We start from the raw sequence: 20,640 nt of genomic DNA on the forward strand, positions 1-20,640 counted from the left end.
TATACCCACCCATAAATGCATGTTATTTGAGGTTTGCTTTCAATGCATTTTATAGCCGCACTTCATGCAGGATAGTTCCGTCATTTACATGATCACACACACAGTGAAAGAGGGAGTTTGTGTAACAAAAGGCAGAAAAGCCTGAGAGAAGAACAATATATGCCACAGGGAAGGGAAAGAGAGAGAGAGGTGAGAGAGGCCAGCTCCTACTGACACTAGTATTTCATTAACTGATTTTACAGTTTTGTGTGGGTCCCAGTTACACGGTGAGAGGGTGAAAGAGGGAGAGTGCGAAGGAGGTTAGGTTGACTACAAACAGAACCCATGGAGGGAAGGAGAGTAGCGTTAGGTGAGGTTATGAGTAATAGTTTTTCTAGGCATTCGAGTGAATCTAATGGGAGTGGGACCTTGTGAGACTTCCTTCAGCTGCCTCCTTTGGCTGTACCAGTTTTTCAAGTCCTGTTTTTTTTCACAACATTCTGTTCTAGGCTGACAGGTGACTGATGGAAAGAGAAACCGAGTGATCAGATTAAGAGGAGCAGTAAAAGTGGAGGATAGAAAGAGCGAAGAGATTTGTGTGAAAGAGACAGTCGAGTGAAGTTTAGAATATGAGCAGGTCAATTGAATGTCTTTAGATGCACTCGAAGAGGTTTTGGAGTGGTTCCTTCATCGGTTGTTAGTTACCAGTGTTATGTAGCAGCTCGGTGGGGGATAGCTGAAAACTATTCAAAGTATTTTATTACAACTTGCAGAACAAGGGGACTCAACTCTGGCAGGTTTTTTCCATCAGTACTCAGCCTGACACTTGTAGGTGACCTATTAATTTATTGTTAGAGTGTCTAGGAGGATCCAAGGACCTCTGCCTTTTGATACTGTGCCTAATTGCCTTCGGACACTTTTGAGGACTGTTTTTGGAGGAGAATTGATTATGGCCAGCTCCCTGTACTTTATCCTTCCGGCCCTAGGGGGCTACACCCTGACGTCACTCTACCTGTTGAAGAACCCTCAGATCCTCCACAAGAAGAAACGGGCTGCCTTCCACTGCACCCACATCTCACACAGAGGAGGTAAGGAAGGAACAGTGGAAGGATGTAGTAGTCACCTTGCTTCTTCACCTTTCCTATGTAACCATTGATGTGAATGGGCTGGACTAGTGAAAGTTGAATGTTTGGAGCCTGTGGTGTAGCTGCAAGCAGGAGGGCTGAGTGACTTTATTGATTTGACCCAGAGTCACACTGTATCTTGATAAATATGTGGTTCTGATTTGAGATATCCTGCTGATTTGAGCTATCCCCATTTCAAGTCAGTGGGGATCATGGAAAAGCAGGCTATAGAGCGAGAGTCTTGGAGCTGGATAGGACACTGATATTCTCTGCTTTTCTTCTGATCTGTGTTGGCAGGAAGTGGCGAGAGGATAGAGAGCACCATGGAGGCCTTCACACAGTAAGTGACCAACCCTAACCAAACCTGACTTCAGATCAGTTACAGTGCTTATCATAAGTATTCACCCCCATTCGATTTCTTCACATTTGATTGTTTTACAAAGTGGTATTAAAAAATATATATTTTTTTTTCAACGATATACACAAAATACATTTATTTCTATTTTTTATTTAACGAGTCAATGCATGTTAAACACCTTTGACAGCAATTACAGATGTGATTCTTTTGGGGTAGGTCTCTAAGAGCTTTGCACACCTGGATTGTGAAATGTTTGCCCATTCTTTAAAAAAAATACTTCAAGCTCTGTCAATTTGGTTGTTGGTCAGTGCTAGACACAGACAGCCATTTTCATGTCTCGCCATCGATTTTCAAGCAGATTTAAGTCAAAACCGTAAGTACACCACTCAGGAACATTCACTCATTGGAAGCTGCTGAGGGGAGGATGGCTCATAATAATGGCTGGAATGGAGTGGTATCAACCACATGAAAGCCACGTCACCATTCCATTCGACATTATTATGTGCCGTCCTCCCCTCAGCAGCCTTCACTGCGATTCACTATCTTCTAGGTTATTGTCCAGCTGAAAGGTGAATTTGTGTTTGGTGAAAAGCAGACTGAACCAGGTTTCCATTCAGTCAATACGCTCGGTACAACACAACTGTATGTGAGTCACACTCACGACTTCGATTGAAGAACTAAAATCACGCCTGACAAGGCCAATGAAATCAACGCCTCTCTGAAATCCTCCAATTCTTCCGCTCTTCACCTCGATGTCAGCAGGAATGATTCATGCCAAAAACAAACATCTTTGGAACATGAGACTGACTTTTTGCCAACTAAACTGTCACTTTGTGGTAGCGGTTGCTCACCCGTTGTGTGCAAACCAGTTAGTTATTCTATGGATTGCTTGGCCTGGCTGTAGCAATGAGCAAGATGGCTAACACGATGAAGGCTACCAAGCCGGGTCGGGACCATGCCCAAATTAATACAAATAAATTCACGTTTGTTGTCTTGTATGTCTCAGCTCTGTACATTCTCTGGCTGCCCTCGCTCAAATCAGTTTGTGTGTGGGACTAAGGGACGGTTTCACTAACTGTGTCTTGCCCCCAGCTGGCACTGTTCTGCTAGTCCAAGCCGCGGGTTCTCTTGACAATCGTGTAGCGTTCTTGAGGGGCCTTGGTGTTTCCGATAGTGACTTCCTCTCCCACTTGCCTGTACCTCGGCTGAGTCTGAGTTGCGGGACGCGGAGATGGTCTTTGTTTGGAGCAAATGTCTTGTCTGTCTGGGTGTGGTGTATGCGGTAGCTGCCTGCACCAAACCCGGCTCCTATGAGCTCTGTCGCCGGTTACTGGAGGCTACTCAAAGAGAGAGGGCGGCCAGGTTCGGTGGGTACCCCCCGCCGCCTGTGTCTGCCTTGGTCAAGCACTGCTTGCCTCTCTTCCCATAATCTTTTTTGATGAAGGGTCCCGGTCCCACCCTGGTGATCCGGTCCTACGTAGACTTTCGAGACCGGGCTAGCTAAACATGCGCTGCATAGCGTGCTAGCCACATTGGCTATTACTAGTTATTCCTGACGTCCCATGGTGGAGTTGCTTGGGTAGTTCTCTTGTTTAGTATATGTAGAGTTAAGTCACTTGGCTATTCTAAACGGACCATGCTGCAGTCAAAGAGGCTAGCTAGCTTAGACTAAAAAGCTTCCTGCCTAACGTCAGCTAGGATGATGCATAACTTCTGGCGAGTGAAACTTAGTAGATTTCCCCAAGCACCTCCGATGAGGAAACAGCCCCTGAGCACTTGGCTCAGGTAACCCCCAGAACGATGGTCCTTGGCACGGGTGTGAGCGACCAGTGCGCCCTTCCACAAAAACATGACTTTGACAACAGTGCCCCCACATTTGGTTACAGTCCAGACGAGGTACTACCTCAGCCCTAGCAGGAGCCCCCCCTTTGCCCTTTAAGTGGTTGTTGGTAGCAGAGTCATGGGAATTAGCAGGGTTGGACACAACCATGCTATTATCCCACACAAAGTCTCTTTGGCTGTCAAAAGTGGTGGAAATGGAAAAATAGATGCCATTCAGATTGCATTTCACGGGAGGCTCGCTGTCTGCACCGACCAATGGCGCGCATACGTAGTGTCACCCAGGAAGATGCCAATAGGGATGTCGGGGTACAAGCTACAATTTGTTGTGGCTTCCCCACACTTCTGCAGCATCTTCACTTCGACTGTTCCCGAGTCCTCAGCGCCTGTTTTGAGCGAGGAAATATCCTCCTGTCTCCAGAAGCAGGTGATCTGAGTGGTTCCTATCTTGAAGGTACAGTATTTCCTTGTTCCGAAAAGGGACGGGACTGTACATCCCATTCGAGACCTACGTGCCCTCAGCAAGCACCTTAGAGTATATATTCTGAATGTTCACGAGCCGACGGCTATTACAGCAGATTGGTTGGTATTACACACATTCATGCTACTGTCCCATATTCAGTCTCTACGATTCATAAGAAACCAGAAAAGAGCCATCTGACTCCATCTCAGCGCATTCTGTTTCTGGGTCACGAGCTAGACTCACTTGCGGATCACACTTTTCTATCCCCATGGTGGGTGTCTGGGTTCCGGCTCTGCTTAGCCAAATGTTGGCTTCTGTAATGGAAGTCGTTCCCCTTCGGCTACTGTTGATGCGGCCCTTCCAGTGCTGAGTGCTAGCCACTCACCTTGATGCATCTCACAGCCTAAACTGTTGCTTCGGGTGTCCCTGTTAGGCCAATGGGTTCAGGCCCGGTGGTGGGACCCTCTGCTATTCGCAGGGGGCTCCCATGGGCTGAGTTGTATCCCGCAAGGTGTTTACGACAGACGCATCCCCCCAAGGGTGGGGTGCGCTATACGAAGGCAACTCGATTCGAGGGGTACGGACAGTGGTGCAGAGCGCACTGCATATCAATTACCTGCAGCTCCTAACGGTGGATCTGGTGCTCAGGTGCCCCCCCCCTTTTGTCTCTCTCCCTCCTAACCTTGGCTCGCTCCCTAATGCTGGGAAGCAGTGCGCACATGTTCTCGCTTTGGGTGACATATTTCCCCAGTTGCCTCATTTTGGGTGCAGATCTTTTATCCAGGTGGGACCCTATTTCTCAGGAGTGGAGGCTACACATCTGGGTGGTCTCCCAGATAAGGGCAAATGTTTGGCAGGGCCGACGTAGATCTTTATGCATCTCAGGAAAATGTGCAATGTCGGCTGTTTTTCTCAATGAGGGACCCGAGCTCTCCATTGGGAACTGGCGCACCAGTGGCCTTGGACTCCTTTACGCATTTCCCCCAGTGGAGCTGATTCAGCCCACATTGGAGATTTGCGCCTGGGGGGCTTTCGTTGATTCTTGTGGCTCCCCGTTGACCCAAGCAACCTTGGTTTGGGGAGATCAATCGCCTGTTGGGTGTGGTCCTGTGGCAACTCCCGCTGCGCAGGGGAGTTATTTAAAGAACGTTTGGGATATTTGTGCTGCGGTGAGTTGGGCATCACCACACACTTTTGTGAAGTTTTATCACTTGGATGTCACTACTCCCAGTTTTGCCCACAGCGTGCTTACAGCTCGGAGAGGAGAGGGTCATTAGGCAGCACGTAGTGTGTGAAATACCCAGACCACTGGGCGGTCTGCCATGGGACATTTCATTTGGTATCCATTGGGCCCGGCTTGGGTTTGGATTCTAGTTACCCATACTTGTGTAGTACAGAGAATACTGACTGAAAGAGAACTTAATGTTATAACGAATAACTACTGTCCTCTGAAGGAGGGAAGCGAGGTACAACACCTGTTTGGCTCTGTGCTGCCCGGTTCTGGGCTTGGTGAAGAGCGAAACTGAATTGAAACCAAAAACTTGTCCATTGGAATTTGGTTGTACTTTTAGATTATTGAAAGGGGCAAGTATAACGCAAACGTCTAGCAACTCAAAGGTTGCGTGCTCGAATCTCATCACGGACAATTTGATAATTTTAGCTAATTAGCAACTTTGTAACTACTTAATTTTTGTTCCAGCTACTTTGCAACAACTTAGCATGTTAGCTAACCCTTCCCATAACCCTAACCTTAACCCTTTTAGCTAGCTCTTCCCCTAACCTTAATCCTTAAATTTAACTCCTAACCCTAATCTTAACCCCTAGGTAAATTTAGCATTAGCCACCTAGCTAATGCTAGCCACAACAAATTGAAATTCAAAACATATCATACGTTTAGCACATTTGTAACATATTATACCAATTGCAATTCTTAACATATTGTACACGTTGCAATTTGTAACATATAACAATTGTAATTCAAAACATATCATACGAAATGGATGATGGACAACCACAAATGAATACATACCATATGAAATGTAACGTGTCATACGTACAGAATAATATGAAATGCTCTGAGACCAGGGTGCAAATACACAATTTGAAGCAACCACATATTTAGCCATGGAGCACGATATGATTGGCCATTGAAGGGCCAAGCCTCGACACACAAACAACTTGTTTATTCATCAAAACCCATTCCTTTCGTGCCAACGGCAGCAACTGCACCGATAATTATGGTTGTGAAAATATCAAAAATATTTCTGACACAGCCCTGAACCTACAGCGCTACGGCCAACGCCGGACCATTGCGTTAGGTTTGTTAAAATAAAGCCCTGTGTATCAATACACCCAGTCAAGACAAAGATGCAGGTGCCCTTCCTAACCCAGTTGCCAGAGAGGAAGGAAACTTCTCAGGGATTTCACCATGAGGCCAATGGTGACTTTAAAAGAGTTACAGAGTTAAAAGGCTGTAATAGGAGAAAACTGAGGATGGATCAACAACATTGTAGTTACTCCACAATACTAACCTAATTTACAGAGTGAAAAGAAGGAAGCCTTTACATAATAAAAAATATTTCAAAACATGCATCCTATTTGCAACAAGGCAATAAAGTAATACTGCAAAAAATGTGGCAAAGCTATTAACTTTTTGTCCTGAATACTAACTGTTATGTTTGTGGCAAATCCAATACAACACATTATTGAAAACCACTCTTCATATTTTCGAGCATAGCGGTGGCTGCATTATGTCATGGGTATGCTTGTAATCGTTAAGGACAGGGGAGATTTTCAGGGTAAAAAAATATACAGAATGGAGCTAAGCAAAAGCAAAACCTGWTTCAGTCTACTTTTCCACCAGACACTGGGAGATGAATTCACCTTTCAGCAGGACAATAACCTAAAACACAATGCGAAATCTACCCTGGAGTTGCTTACCAAGAAGACAGTGAATGTTCCTGAGTGGCTGAGTTACAGTTTTGACTTAACTCTACTTGAAAATCTATTTCAAAACTTGAAAAAGGTTGTCCAACAATGATCAACAACAAATTTGACCGTTTGAAGAATTTTGAAAAGAATAATGGGCAAATGTTGCACAATCCAGATGTGGAAAGATCTTAGAGACTTACCCAGAAATACTCACAGCTGTAATCGATGCCAAAGGTTCTTCTACAGTGTATTATACAAGGGGTGGGTCTAATTTCTTATGTTTCACTGAGTCATGACTGAACGACGACACAGATAATATATAGCTGGCTGGGTTTTCCGTGCATCGGCAGGACAGAAAAACTACGAGAAGTGTGTCTATTTGTCAATAATAGCTGGTGCGTGATGTCTAATATTAAAGAAGTCTCAAGTTATTGCTTGCCTGAGGTAGAGTACCTCATGATAAGCTGTAGACCACACTTTCTACAAAGAGAGTTTGCATCTCTATTATTCGTAGCTGTCTATTTACCACCACAAACTTCTGCTGGCACTAAGACCGCACTCAACGAGCTGTATAAGGCCATAAGCAAACAAGAAAATGCTCATCCATAAACTGCGCTAATTTCTACCAGCATGTCACATGGGACTGCGGTTGAAAATTAGCCGGCTGGCTAAAACCGTCACTTTTACTGAAACGTTGATTAATGTGCACAGTCCCTGTAAAAATAAAAATAAACTCAAATAAACTCAAACATGTGCAACCAGAGGGAAAAAAACTCTAGAGCACCTTTATTCCACACACAGAGATGCATACAAAGCTCTCCCTTGCCCTCCATTTGGCAAATCTGACCACAATGCTAACCTTCTGATTCCTGCTTACAAGCAAAAACTAAAGCAGGAAGTACCATTGACTCACTTAATACGGAAGTGGTCAGATGACACGTATGGTGTTTTGCTAGCACAGACTGGAATATGTTCCGGGATTCATCCAATGGTATTGAGGAGCATACCACCTTAGTCACCGGCTTCATCAATAAGTGCATCTACGACATCGTCCCCACAGTGACCGTACGTACATATCCCCACCAGAAGCCATGGATTACAGGCAACATCCACACTGAGCTAAAGGCTAGAGCTTCCGCTTTCAAGGAGCAGGACACTAATCTGGACTCTTATAAGAAATCCCACTATGCACTCAGACAAACCATCAAACAGCCAAAGCATCAATACAGGACTAAGATTGAGTCCTACTACACCAGCTCTGAAGCGCCTCGGATTTGGCAGGGCTTAAAAACTAGTACAGACTACAAAGGGAAACCCAGCCGCTAGCTGCCCATTGACGCGAGTCTACCAGACAAGCTAAATGCCTTTTATGCTCGCTTCGAGGCAAGCAACCCCGGAGCATGCATGAGAGCACTAGCTGTTCCGGACGACTATGTGATCACGCTCTCCGTAGTCGATGTAAGCAAGACCTTAGAACAGGTCAACATTCACAAAGCTGCGGGGTCTGACGGATTACCTGGACATGTACTCAGAGAACGCGTGGAACAACTGGAAAGTGTCTTCACTGACATTTTCAACCTCTCCCTGATCGAGTCTGTAATATCTACATGTTTCAAGCAGACCACCATAGTCCCTGTGCCCAAGAAAGCGAAGGTAACCTGCCTAAATTACTACCGCCCTGTAGCACTCACGTTGATTGCCATTAAGTGCTTTAAAAGGCTGGTCATGGCTCACATCAACACAATCATCCCGGAAAACCTAGACCCACTTCAGTTCGCATACCACCCCCAACAGATCCACTGATGATGCAATCTCAATCGCACTCCACACTGCCCTTTACCACCTGGACAAAAGGAACACCTATGTGAGAATGCTGTTCATCGACTACAGCTCAGCGTTCAACACCATCTTGACCGGTTGCATCACCGCCTGGTATGGCAACTGCTCGGCATCTGACCGTAAGGTGCTACAGAGGGTAGTGCGTACGGCCCAGTACATCCCTGGGGCCAAGCTTCCTGCCATCCGGGACCTATTTACTAGGTGGTGTCCAGAGGAAGGCCAAAAATTGTCAAAGACTTCAGTCACCCAACTTTTGTTTCTACACTGATGCTACTCGCTGTTTATTATCTATGCATAGTCACTTTACCCCTACCTACATGTACAAATTACCTTGACAAACCTGTACCCCCACACATTGACTCAGTACCAGTACTCCCTGCATATAGCACAAACTTGATTGCTTATTGAATTTTTTACTTTAGCATTTACTTTAACTCTATTTCTTGAACTGCATTGTTGGTTAAGGGCTTGTAAGTAAGCATTTCACGGTAAGGTCTACACATGTTGTATTCGGCGCATGTGACAAATAACATTTGATTTGATTTGATTTGAATCCTGAATGCTGATTGTTTAAAACCTCATTCAAGCCAGTGTCTATTCCACAAGTTACCACCGGTTAAATCTATGATGTTAAAATGCCTATTTACTCTGTTCCATCTGGCTGCGCAATCCACTGTCTCATCAACTGGGCCATGCAATTTATAAACTTGATCTCCACTATAAAATGCATCTAGGCATTATCTCACATTTCTTTTAGATTAACATTTTGTTTTCAACAAATACAAATAAATAACACTAGAAAGCAATTTAAACAAATGCAAATTAAGCTAATTTGCTGTTATTCTGGCTGCACTGTTTGACATGACTGTAAATTAGCCGTAGTTGGCTAGCTAGAATGCAAGGGATAAGAATGTTGCCAGCCAGTATGGTTATGGAACATTTAGAACGAACGACTAGAACAATTTAGAACAAAAAGACTGAACAACTGGGTTGAGTCTCTGGCAACCAAAACGATAGAGCGAATGACCAGCCGGCTTGGGTAGCAACCTTAGATTTGTGTCGGGACTATATCTTGTGGAAGGATCAAATAGTATGAATAAATTCATCAAAATAAAATAAAATATGAAAATATGTCAATCATTATTTGAATATGTTGGTAACCCGTTGTACAAAAGTGATAATGCCCTCGAAGCCGGTGTTTGGAGGATACATTGGCACAGTTTTCCGGCCCTCGACAAACACCCATGCCAATATATACTCCAAACACCGGCATTATCACTTAATTGACTCAGGGGTGTGAATACAGTACTTATGTAAATGTTTTGGCGGTGTTTCAAATCGGTGAGCAGCTGCTCGTGTGGCCATTGTCACAAAGCCACACCCGTCCCACTAACGTTAGAAGTTCAGAACTAGAAAGTGTAGGCTGTATAGAAATAATGAAACTCATATTGAAAATCATGAAACAAAATATTTCAGCCTAATCGAAATGTAGATTGTATCACACATTCCAGTGTTGGAACTCTACTAATGTGCCGGTGTCCACAATATAATGATGCCGGGAGCCAGGTCTAACGCAGTTCCACCTAAGACACCATCAAATCAACAGCTATGCGGGTGTCAGCATTTAATCCCCCCCCCCCCCCCCAGTGCGGTGGAGCAGGGTACAGGAATGCTGGAACTGGACTGTCACCTGACCCGGTGGTCGTGTCACATGATGAAAACCTCCTGAGGCAGACCGGCCATGATGTCACCATCTCCTCCCTAAACCTAGAGGTCAGAGGTCAAATGTATATTAAAACCATAGAAATACAATGTAAAACTCCCCTTGATTGTTGCTTGAACGCTCTTTGTGTTACCTTAGCTACTCTGACCTGAATGTGTATATATTATAATGTGTGTACATGTAGGCCCCCCTTTATAATCTGTTCCATACAATTTAAGTGTTTATGAGCTTTTATGAGCGGTTCCATACAACTTAAGCCAGTAATGAGACAGTTCATTCATTTTGTACTATAAAATACTAATTGTGTTTTCTTTTCAGGAGTTACCCCTGCAAAAGGACAGACTGGAGGTCACATTTTATGCAGGTATCCACTGTAACACATACACACACTACATGGCCAAAATTATGTGGACACTTGGTCATCAAACATCTCATTCCAAAATCACCGGCATTAATATGGAGTTAGTCCCCCCTTTGCTGATATAACAGCATCCACTCTTCTGGGAAGGCTTTCCACTAGATGTTGGAACATTGCAGCGGGGACTTGCTTCCAATCAGCCACAAAAGCATTAGTGAGATTGGGCACTGAAGTTGGGCGATTCCAATAAATCCCAAAGGTGTTCAATGGGGTTGAGGTCAGGGCTTAATGCAGGCCAGTCAATTTCTTCCACACCGATCTCGAAAACCATTTCTGTATGGACCTCGCTTTGTGCACAGGGGCATTGTTATGCTGAACATGAAAGTGCCTTGCCCAAACTTTTGCCACAATGTTGGAAGCACAGAATCATCTAGAATGTCATTGTATGCGGAAGCGTCCCTTCACTGGAACTAAGGGGCTTAGGTCGAACCATGAAACAGCCCCAGGCCATTATTCCTCCTCCACCAAACTTTACAGTTGGCACTATGCATTGGGGCAGGTAGCATACTCCTGGCATCCGCCAAGTCCAGATTTGTTTGTCGGACTGTCAGATGGTGAATTGTGATTCATCACTATTGCTCCAGAGTCCAATGGCGGTGAGCTTCACACCACTCCAGCCAACGCTTGGCATTGTGCATGGTGATCTTAGGCTTGTGTGTGGTTGCTCGGCCATGGAAACCCATTTCCCGACGAACAGTTATTGTACTGATGTTGCTTCCAGAAGCAGTTTCAAACTTGGTAGTGAGTGTTGCAACCGAGGACAGATGATTATTACGCGCTACGTGCTTCAGCCCTCGGTGATCCCGTTCTGTGAGCTTGTGTGTTCTACCACTTGGTGGCTGTGCCATTGTTGCTCCTAGACGTTTCCACTTCCCAATAACAGCACTTACAGTTGACAGCTCTAACAGGGCAGAAATTTGACGGACTGACTTGTTGGAAAGGTGGCATCCTATGGCGGTGCCACATTGAAAGTCACTTCAGTACGGGCCATTTTACTGCCAATGTTTGTCAAAGGAGATTGCATGGCTGTGTGCTTGATTTTATACACCTGCCAGCAACGGGTGTGGCAGAAATAGCCAAATCCACTTATTTGAAGGGTGTCCACATACTTTTGGTGATGCAGTGTATGTCTCGATCAGACCAACCGCGTCATTGCATCAATGCTGCGTAATAATTTCAATAGTATTTTTTTCCATTATGTAATCCAATGTTTTTTGTGGCTATGTGTGCAACTAAAAGTTCAACATTGATCTTTTGCTACTATTTCTTTCAAGCCTAAGCATACAATTTTATGCATACCTTGCACCACACAGAACGCACTGCAACTGCCTCTGCAAGACAATGCTGCAAGGAAAATGCAGCATTCCATTGGAAATTAATGTACTTCTGGTGTACCAAAATGCAATAACGCTGTCGGTCTAATCGAGGTAATACACACACACAGATACACACATTCATCCACCATACTTCTCTGACAGAAGTGGGTCGATGGCATAGACAAATGCTCCTTGTGAGGTTTCGCACAATGTGTGCGTATATGCGTCCATGTGTGTGTGTGGATTATGATGACACTCACTACCTCACCCTTCTCCCTCCCATCCTCTCCCTTTCTTCCTTCCATTCCCACACCAGGCCACTACAGCACCGGTACAGACAGGAAGATCACCCTGTTGGAGGAAGTGTTCAGGAAGTTTCCTAAGATGCCAGTCAACATCGAGATCAAAGAGGACAACAGCTTGCTGATGGAGAAAGTACAGGACTAAGCTGAATCAAATCCAACTTTTTTAATCAAATTTCAACTTTACACTTTACATTGTTTTAAAGTGACCCCGCTTTATTTACAGAATATACTTTATAAATATGTCTGCGAGCAACAATGAACGGGGTTCACAGGATGACAGAAAGGACACAAGATAGTTGGATAACAAAGCAAGCACTATATCATGTAGGAACTATATTTATGTGCAAGCTCCTGAGTGGCGCAGCGGTCTAAGGCACTGCATCTCAGTACAAGAGGCGTCACTACAATCCCTGGTTTGAATCCAGGCTGCATCACATCCGACCATGATTGGGAGTCCCATAGGGCAGAGCACAATTGGCCCAGCGTCCGGGTTTGGCCGGGGTAGGCCATCATTGTAAATAAGAATTTGTTCTTAACTGACTTGCCTAGTTAAATCAAGGCTCAAAGTAAAATGTGCAATCAGTGAAAGCATTACCATGGTTCGTGAGAATAATATTTTTTAAGTATTTTTATCATTAGCATATGTGCTAACATGCATTTATAGGTACAGTGCAGCCATATTTGAATACAGCAACTAAAACCATTAAAGACTGATGTAATGAGTCTAAATACAAAATCTGGACTGAATCTGACATAAGGTTAATTATTTTAACCCTTATTTTACCAGGTAAGTTGACTGAGAACATTCTCATCAACAACCTGGGGAATAGTTACAGGGGAGAGGAGATGAATTAGCCAATTGTGAGCTGGGGATGATTAGGTGGCCAGATTTTGAATTTAGCCAGGACACCGGGGTTAACACTCCTAAGTGCCATGAGATCTTTAGTGACCACAGAGTCAGGAGACCCGTTTAACGTCCCATCCCGAAAGACAGCACCCTTCACGGGAATGTCCCCAATCACTGCCCTAGACCAGAGGAAAGGGTACCTCATACTGGCCCTTCAACACCACTTCCAGCAGCATCTGGTTTCCCATCCAGGGACCAACCAGGAACAACCCTGCTTAGCTTCAGAAGCAAGCCAGCAGGGGGATGCAGGGTGGGATGTTGCTGGTTTTCATGAGGAGAAGATGATTGCAGATGATTTTGAGCAGAAGTGTTACATATGCAAAGAATGAGTTGTTAATAGTTACCTTGTTTTTTGAGTAATCAACACCAATTTCATTGTGGTTAGTCTTAGAGACGTCCATGATAGCACTTTCAAGTTGATAGGTCATTGTGAAGTGGATTTACAAAGGATTTAAATGGACACGTAAAATCAGATTTTTGATTTGTCATTAACCAATCCTCGAGCTTGGCGTTATTTGGACTTATTGTCCATGACAATACATTTTTTGAAGGTTTTCCAAAATTCCCAAGATGGATGAAAAAAAAGGCCTTATGGGTCCTTGTGGCAAATTTGTTCAGCATGAAGAAAGACACTTAGGTCAAACAGGGCAGTGGATATGAGGGTTTAAGTGAGACTGCTTATAACAGTGCCACCTATAGGCCAATCAGTTTCCGTGTGCCAAATTAGAAGAAAAGTTACCAATCTATTCTTGAGTTATTTGACCATGTCAGGGAAACAATTATCTAAGAATAACAATAGGTTTCACAGATTCGCTGAATGGCTAAGTCACAGGCAATGAATAACTCGAATAACTCTCCTCACCCTCTCCCTTTCTGGCCCGGTCTCCAAACATCTCTCTTCCGTCTCTCTCTTCTGTCTCTCTCTTCCATCTCTCTCTCTCTCTCTCTCTCCATACCTTCTTCTGTCTCTCTCAGGTTTCCAACATGGTGAAACAGTATGATAGAGAGGACCTCACAGTGTGGGCGACTGTAGACTCTACCATTATGAAAAAGTGCCGCAGAACTGTAAGTGTCATCTAGGGGGAGATACAATAAACTGAACCAGGGGTCTCTAACTCCAACTCCTGTTCTAGGGAGAGATTTTCTTCTTGCACTCTCTCAACCCACCCTCTCTCTCTTCCCTGTCCATCCTGCTCTCTTCTATCCCCATTCCCCCATCTCTCCCTCACCTCTCTCCTCCCCTCTCTCTCGCTCTGCTCTCCCTCTCTCCTTGTAGAACTCCACCATGCCCTATAGTTTCAGCATGAGACGAGGGCTACAGCTGCTCCTCCTTTACTACAGCGGCCTGCTGCCCTTTGTACCGCTGGGAGAGAGCTTCTTGCAGTTCTACCTCCCCCGCATTATCAACAGGTTTGTGTGTGTGCGTGTGGGTGCGTGCGTGTGTGTGTGCGTGCGTGCGAGTGCGTGCGCGCCATGTGTGTTTTTTTGCGTATTGGTTCCAAAGTTCATGTGCTGATACAGTACCTATCTGCCTTCACCATCATCTGACTTCAGCATCATCTGTTATGTCTGTGCATGGATGTGTGTGGTCATATGTTTATCTTTGAGTATAGGTGCACACGGATGTGTGGTGACAGAGAGCTTTCTATTGTTCTTTCTGTCTGGCAACCCTGTGTGTGTGCGTGCGTGCGTGTCGTATATTGTAACTGTATCTAATCTCATTCTATTTGGTGCAGGACATATATTCCTGAGGAGCGTCTTCTGAAGAACAGAATGGTCATCTATCTGATAGAGAAGTGGGTACATTTACTACAGTAACAAAGCAGTTCCGTTTCCCTACTAAAAGCAACAGACCATATACAAGCTTTGATAAAAGATTAAACCACCTGATAATGTTTCATGTTGTTCCAGATTAACAATGAAGAAGAGTTTATTCAAACATCTGGCCAACAGAGGAATTCAGGTACAATATGTCATGGCCTTCAGTATGCTCAGCAGAGCTCCTTTTACAGCCCACTTTCCCTTCTCCAGACCTTTAATAACTGTAGACACTGTGAGTGTGTAGGGCAAGGGGCAAACCTAGGAGGGGGTTCAATCCAGCCCGATTTTAGTGGAATTTCTCTGTTATACTGATCTATGATGGGCTTTTGGATGATCAGTGGGCAATGGTCGGTCCCCCCCTACCAAGATGGGCCGGCCAGGTTTTCTGATAGACTGAGGTCACGCAAACTCACATTCAAAGTCAAACGCGACATCAGCAAAGAGACCTGCTCTGACTCTGTCATCAGTTAGACAGCCAAGATCATGGGTTGTAAAAAATTTAAATTTGTCACCTCACTCAACACTTCCTATTTTTTGGATGGCTGACACGAAACCCAAACCGGCTGCGCGCGCTATCGTGCATTCATTTATTTTGTCCACCTACACCAAACGCGATCACGACACGCAGGTTAAAATATCAAAACAAACTCTGAACCAATGACATTAATTTGGGGACAGGTCGAAAAGCATTAAACATGTATGGCAATTTTTAGCTAGTTAGCTTGCTGTTGCTAGCTAATTTGTTCTGGGATATAAACATTGAGTTGTTATTTTACCTGAAATGCACAAGGTCCTCTACTCCGACAATTAATCCACACATAAAACGACCTACCGAATCGTTTCTAGTCATCTCTCCTCCTTTCAGGCTTTTTCATCTTTGAACTTATATGGTGATCGGCATCTAAACTTTCATAGTATTACCACGACGACCGGCAAAACAGTTCGTCTTTCAATCACTCACGTGGATATAACCAATGAGGAGATGGCACGTGGGTACCTACTTCTATAAACCAATGAGGAGATGGGAGAGGCAGGACTTTCAGCGCGATCTGCATCAGAAATAGAAAGGAGTTCTATTTTAGCCCTTGGCATCGCAGACACTCGTTGGCGCGCGCGAGCAGTGTGGGTGCAATAATTGAATAACATGGATTTCTACATTTATTTTGCGACGCTCGCGCATGCGACGTGTCCGGTCTGGTCTGCATGTGAAACCAGGATTTGGTCAAACAGTAAAGTGCATTATCCTCATGATTCCTGTAATGAAAGTGTCTGCCCTCCCAATGTGCCTGTGCCCTCGCTGGGGCCTGCAATGAGCGAGCCACTCTCCTCACTCCCCATGCGCTCGAGAGAAAAATGATTTCTAAACGTACAACTAGCTTCATCCCCTTGTCCCTGTCGAATAGAGGAGGGTCTCAGCTTTCTGTAGATATAATTATTTATTTCTCAACTCTCAATATTCAGCTCAAACGCAACTATTATACATCCAAGATATTTGATATGGCTTTGAGATATGGAGATATACGTTTTTTTAGCACATAACATTTAATGTTGGATGAATACTTAGCTACTAGCATTGCGTAATATATTTAGAGTTAGAAATTTAGTTTATGTGCTTTTTCAGTAGTTCCCACTTCTACAAGTGTTGTACCCCACATTAATTAGCCTATGATATTAGTTACTGCACATAAAGATGTATGTAATTCCTCTCTATTGAACAAAAATAAATCAGTCAATTCTGGAGTCTCAAATATATAGCAACTATAATTCATGATATTCACTGGATTAGCACATAAAAATATATTGAAACATGTAGTACTGCTTTGATGTGAATACATCAGTAGTCTATTTATTATACTTCTTAAGAAAGCACTACGAATTACTATATAAGATGATTACTCGGCTTTGAGTCCGACCAAATCATGGGCTGGTGCCACCAACTGTAAAAGTAAGTGGCACCAGTGAAAAATGATAGTCTGGAGGCCTGTAATAGAAATGAATAGGGTAGGTGTCGATTCAGGGGAACACGTATGATAGGTACTCATTTGAAATATAGCTTAAGGCCTAGATTCAATCACATCAAGCGTTAACTGGCGATAGCTGCATTGCTGATGTTTTGGCGGTGTCGGAGGTGTATCTATGTTGGAGCTGTCAAATAGGTGAGCAGCTGCTCTTGATTATTGTCACAAAGCCACACCCCTCCCATTCGCGATAGAAGTTCAGAACAAGAAAGTGTAGGCTATATAGAAATAATGACGCTCATAGGTCCGCTTTAGGTATAATGCCAGGAGCTGCTTGTGGATTTGACAGTTCTAACACAGTTCCGACACCGCCAAAACAACTGCTATGCGGGTGTTGGCTAAAGCAGAAGAAGCACAGAGTGACAGCAGAGAATATGATGAGACAGATCGACAGCACAACAGGGAGGCAAACAAAATGGCTAGAGCAGAGGAACAGTTAAAGTGGTGAGTTGTATCTCCAGTGGTGCTTTTACATATTGTATTTGTTTTAAAAATGAGCTAGTTAAAAAAGAGGAGGTGGACCATGTCTCGTCAGTCACTGGTACAGAAATGGTTGAGAAACGCTGTACTTTACTGCCAATGTTATGTGTCAGCACTACTGCCTGTGTCTAACTTAGAGTGGTTTAACTTAGAGTGGATGCGAATGTCAGACAGAAGACTCGAACCTGGTGTAGATGTAGGTCTGGGCAGTGGCTGATAGGGTCTGGGCCCCACTTTCCCAGTGGTTTGGGGATGAGTTGGCGACACGAGGTGTGGGCAGGTATAGATAAAATGCCAGGGTCTAATTCTTGTCCCAGTCCACCCCTGCGGCCCAGCTCACTAATAATCACCTATTTTTTGCACATTTTGACAGCGAGTACATATAACCAATTTTCAGTGCAGCGCTCTTGACCTTGTTGAAGACCGAATGCGCCCCCTGGTCAAAATGAGATTGACACTCCTGGTGAAGGAGTCTATACTTAGCTTGTAGGTTTCTCACTTACAGTGCATTCAGAAATTATTCACACCCCTTCACTTTTTCCACATTTTGTTATGTTATAGCCTTATTCTAAAATATATATATATTTTTTAAATCCTCATCAATCTACACACAATACACCATGATGACAAAGCAAAAACAGGTTTCTAGAATGTTTTCAAATGTATTAAAAACTTAAAAACGGAAATATCACATTTACATAAGTATTCAGACCCTTTGCAATGAGACTCGAAATTGAGCTCAGGTGTATCCTGTTTCCATTGATAATCCTTGATGTTTCTACAACTTGATTGGAGTCCACCTGTGGAAAGTTTAATTGATTGGACATGCTCTGGAAAGGCAAACACCTGTCTATATAAGGTCCCACAGTTGATAGTGCATGTCAGAGCAAAAAACTAAAAAGTGAAGGGGRCTGAATACTTTCTAAKTGCACTGTATGGGTGGCACAAAATGGGATATGGGTGAGGGGAATGGGGGCGGGTATATGCAAATTGAATACTGTAGTTTCACCTCTTTGAAGTCAGGTAGATCACATCATTACGCTCTTTTTGTTTACAAAGCCCTGCTCCAGAAACTTCCGACTTACCTAACATCACTGTTAAGATTTAAAATGACAAGTTATCAAACCCGTTCACAGGGTTGGTTAACTCAGGAGACTCCTTTGGTATCCAGAGAGTTAGGTAAATCAGCCTTTAATTACCTTGCACCTTACTTGTGGAATGATCTACAATACATAAAAAATGTTGAGGAATTGGTGCCGCTATGGCATTTCAGGCAGTTGTTTGTTAGGGGACATTTTTACTGAAGAATTCGTCTGTTTTTTTGTTTTGCTTTTTGTATATTGTTGTGTATAATAACCTGTATATGAATGTGTAGTTCAATGTGTTTAGATGTGTATTGTGGTGCTTATACAGGGCTTGTCTGGAAAAGTGACTTTGGTCTGAGCATTGACTCCTTGTCAAAATAAAGGTTAAATACAAAAATTGTATTTACTATAGTTAAAAAAGTGTCGTGTTTTTGCGGACTGTAGTGTTTTTGCGGACATTACTGTAGTATTTACTACAGTGCTTATTTTTACGGATAATACTGTAGTATTCGCTATAATATTCTACACTATACTACAACATTATAAAGTTAAGGTACTACACAGGATCGAGGGATACTACAGTGCGTAGTACAGTATTCTACAGTAAACAAAAGTTCACTATAAAATTCTATAGTAAGTACTGTAGTATTTTATAGTAATCTGTACTATGTGGGATAACTGACGTCTGGCCCTCTTTGTCCTCAGGTGCACCTGTTCGTCTGCAATGAGGATCCGGACATCGAGGCGGCGTTCGAAGCAGGAGCCACAGGCGTCATGACAGACTACCCCACCCTCCTGACTGACTACCTACACAGACACAGGAGTCAAGACTGACAGCCCAAACCTCCAATCACACTACTGATTCACAAACAGGGTTCTTAACTGACAGCTCTAGCTACCTATCAAGAGACCACCACTCGTACGTTGTTTATCACTGAAAGAATCACACTTAAATCGCAATTTTCCTTCACAACTCCGGTCTCCACCAATGAGCAAAAGGACAGCTCTGTAAGGAAGTTGCCGAAAAGCACAGATCCAAGACCAGCGTACCTTTCCCAAATCCCAACCTTAACCAATAGAGGGAAAAACACAACCAATCTCTGATCAATGTCTTTAGGCAACTTCATTCCATCTACACAAAACGATGTCACTTACACTTACTGTCTTTTGGTTAATGGATTGTGGTCATATATTGACATCTCTCTGCAACCTCTCTGCAACCTTCCCAAACCCTAATGGATCTATCAGTGGCTGTCTGGATGTTGTTGGGGGGAAAAGGGATTTCTTTAAGTCTATATCCTTGACGTTTTCCCATGGTATTATGACATTAACATAATGGAACTGATTTTTGGGGTCTTTATGACAGGCTATACAAATTGTATGTTTATCAATGCGAAGATGATTTAAATAAATACTTGTATAGTTTTAAGTGTTCTCAAGACCAGCCTCCATTTGTTTATATCACTGGAAAATAACGGCTTCCAAAACACATACACACACAGTATTTATGTATTTACTTGCTTCACTTCCTCATTCTCTCAGCCCAGGAAATGATCAAAGTCCGCTCACATTTCTTAACAATAATCTACCAGCCAGTCAGATCTCAGTGGGAAACAAAGGCTGCACTTTCCTGACCTGGTTCTCTGTGTGTTGCATGCAGTATAACAAATAGGTTAATGAAATAAGTGGATAAATTCAAACACAACTCTTTAGAGACATGGTAAATGATTATGAAGACCTTATCCTTTAGACTTTGGAGAAATAGGGCTTCTGTGACGCACACAGCAGCCACAATGAATAAGAGCTGGAGACACAGGGCACTGGACTGGTTCATCTAAATCTAGATAAGAATATCAGACTTGAGAGTTGAGTACAAGTCAGACCTTTAGCTAATGTAATGTTCTAATAATGCAACAAAGTTTAAGATATACACTACTGGTCCCAAATTTTAGAACACCTGCTCATTCAAGGGTTTTTCTTTTTTTTTACTATTTTCTACATTGTAGAATAATAGTGAAGACATCACAACTATGA

General features: G+C 43.5%; 1 protein-coding gene across 1 annotated transcript; it reads left to right on the forward strand.

Annotated features, from left to right (window-relative positions):
- Positions 1–51: 51 nt before the first annotated feature.
- Positions 52–20,040, forward strand: LOC111982019 (lysophospholipase D GDPD3-like). The gene is given in 11 exon segments (XM_024013541.2): positions 52–1,067; positions 1,401–1,443; positions 10,181–10,227; positions 10,230–10,306; positions 10,575–10,620; positions 12,307–12,425; positions 14,178–14,267; positions 14,479–14,612; positions 14,939–14,998; positions 15,114–15,165; positions 19,312–20,040. Coding segments are annotated over 11 exon segments (936 nt in total). The 5' UTR covers positions 52–928; the 3' UTR covers positions 19,441–20,040.
- Positions 20,041–20,640: the final 600 nt, after the last annotated feature.

The sequence above is a fragment of the Salvelinus sp. IW2-2015 genome, linkage group LG20 (genome assembly GCF_002910315.2).
Source record: "Salvelinus sp. IW2-2015 linkage group LG20, ASM291031v2, whole genome shotgun sequence".
Classification (NCBI taxonomy): domain Eukaryota; kingdom Metazoa; phylum Chordata; class Actinopteri; order Salmoniformes; family Salmonidae; genus Salvelinus; species Salvelinus sp. IW2-2015.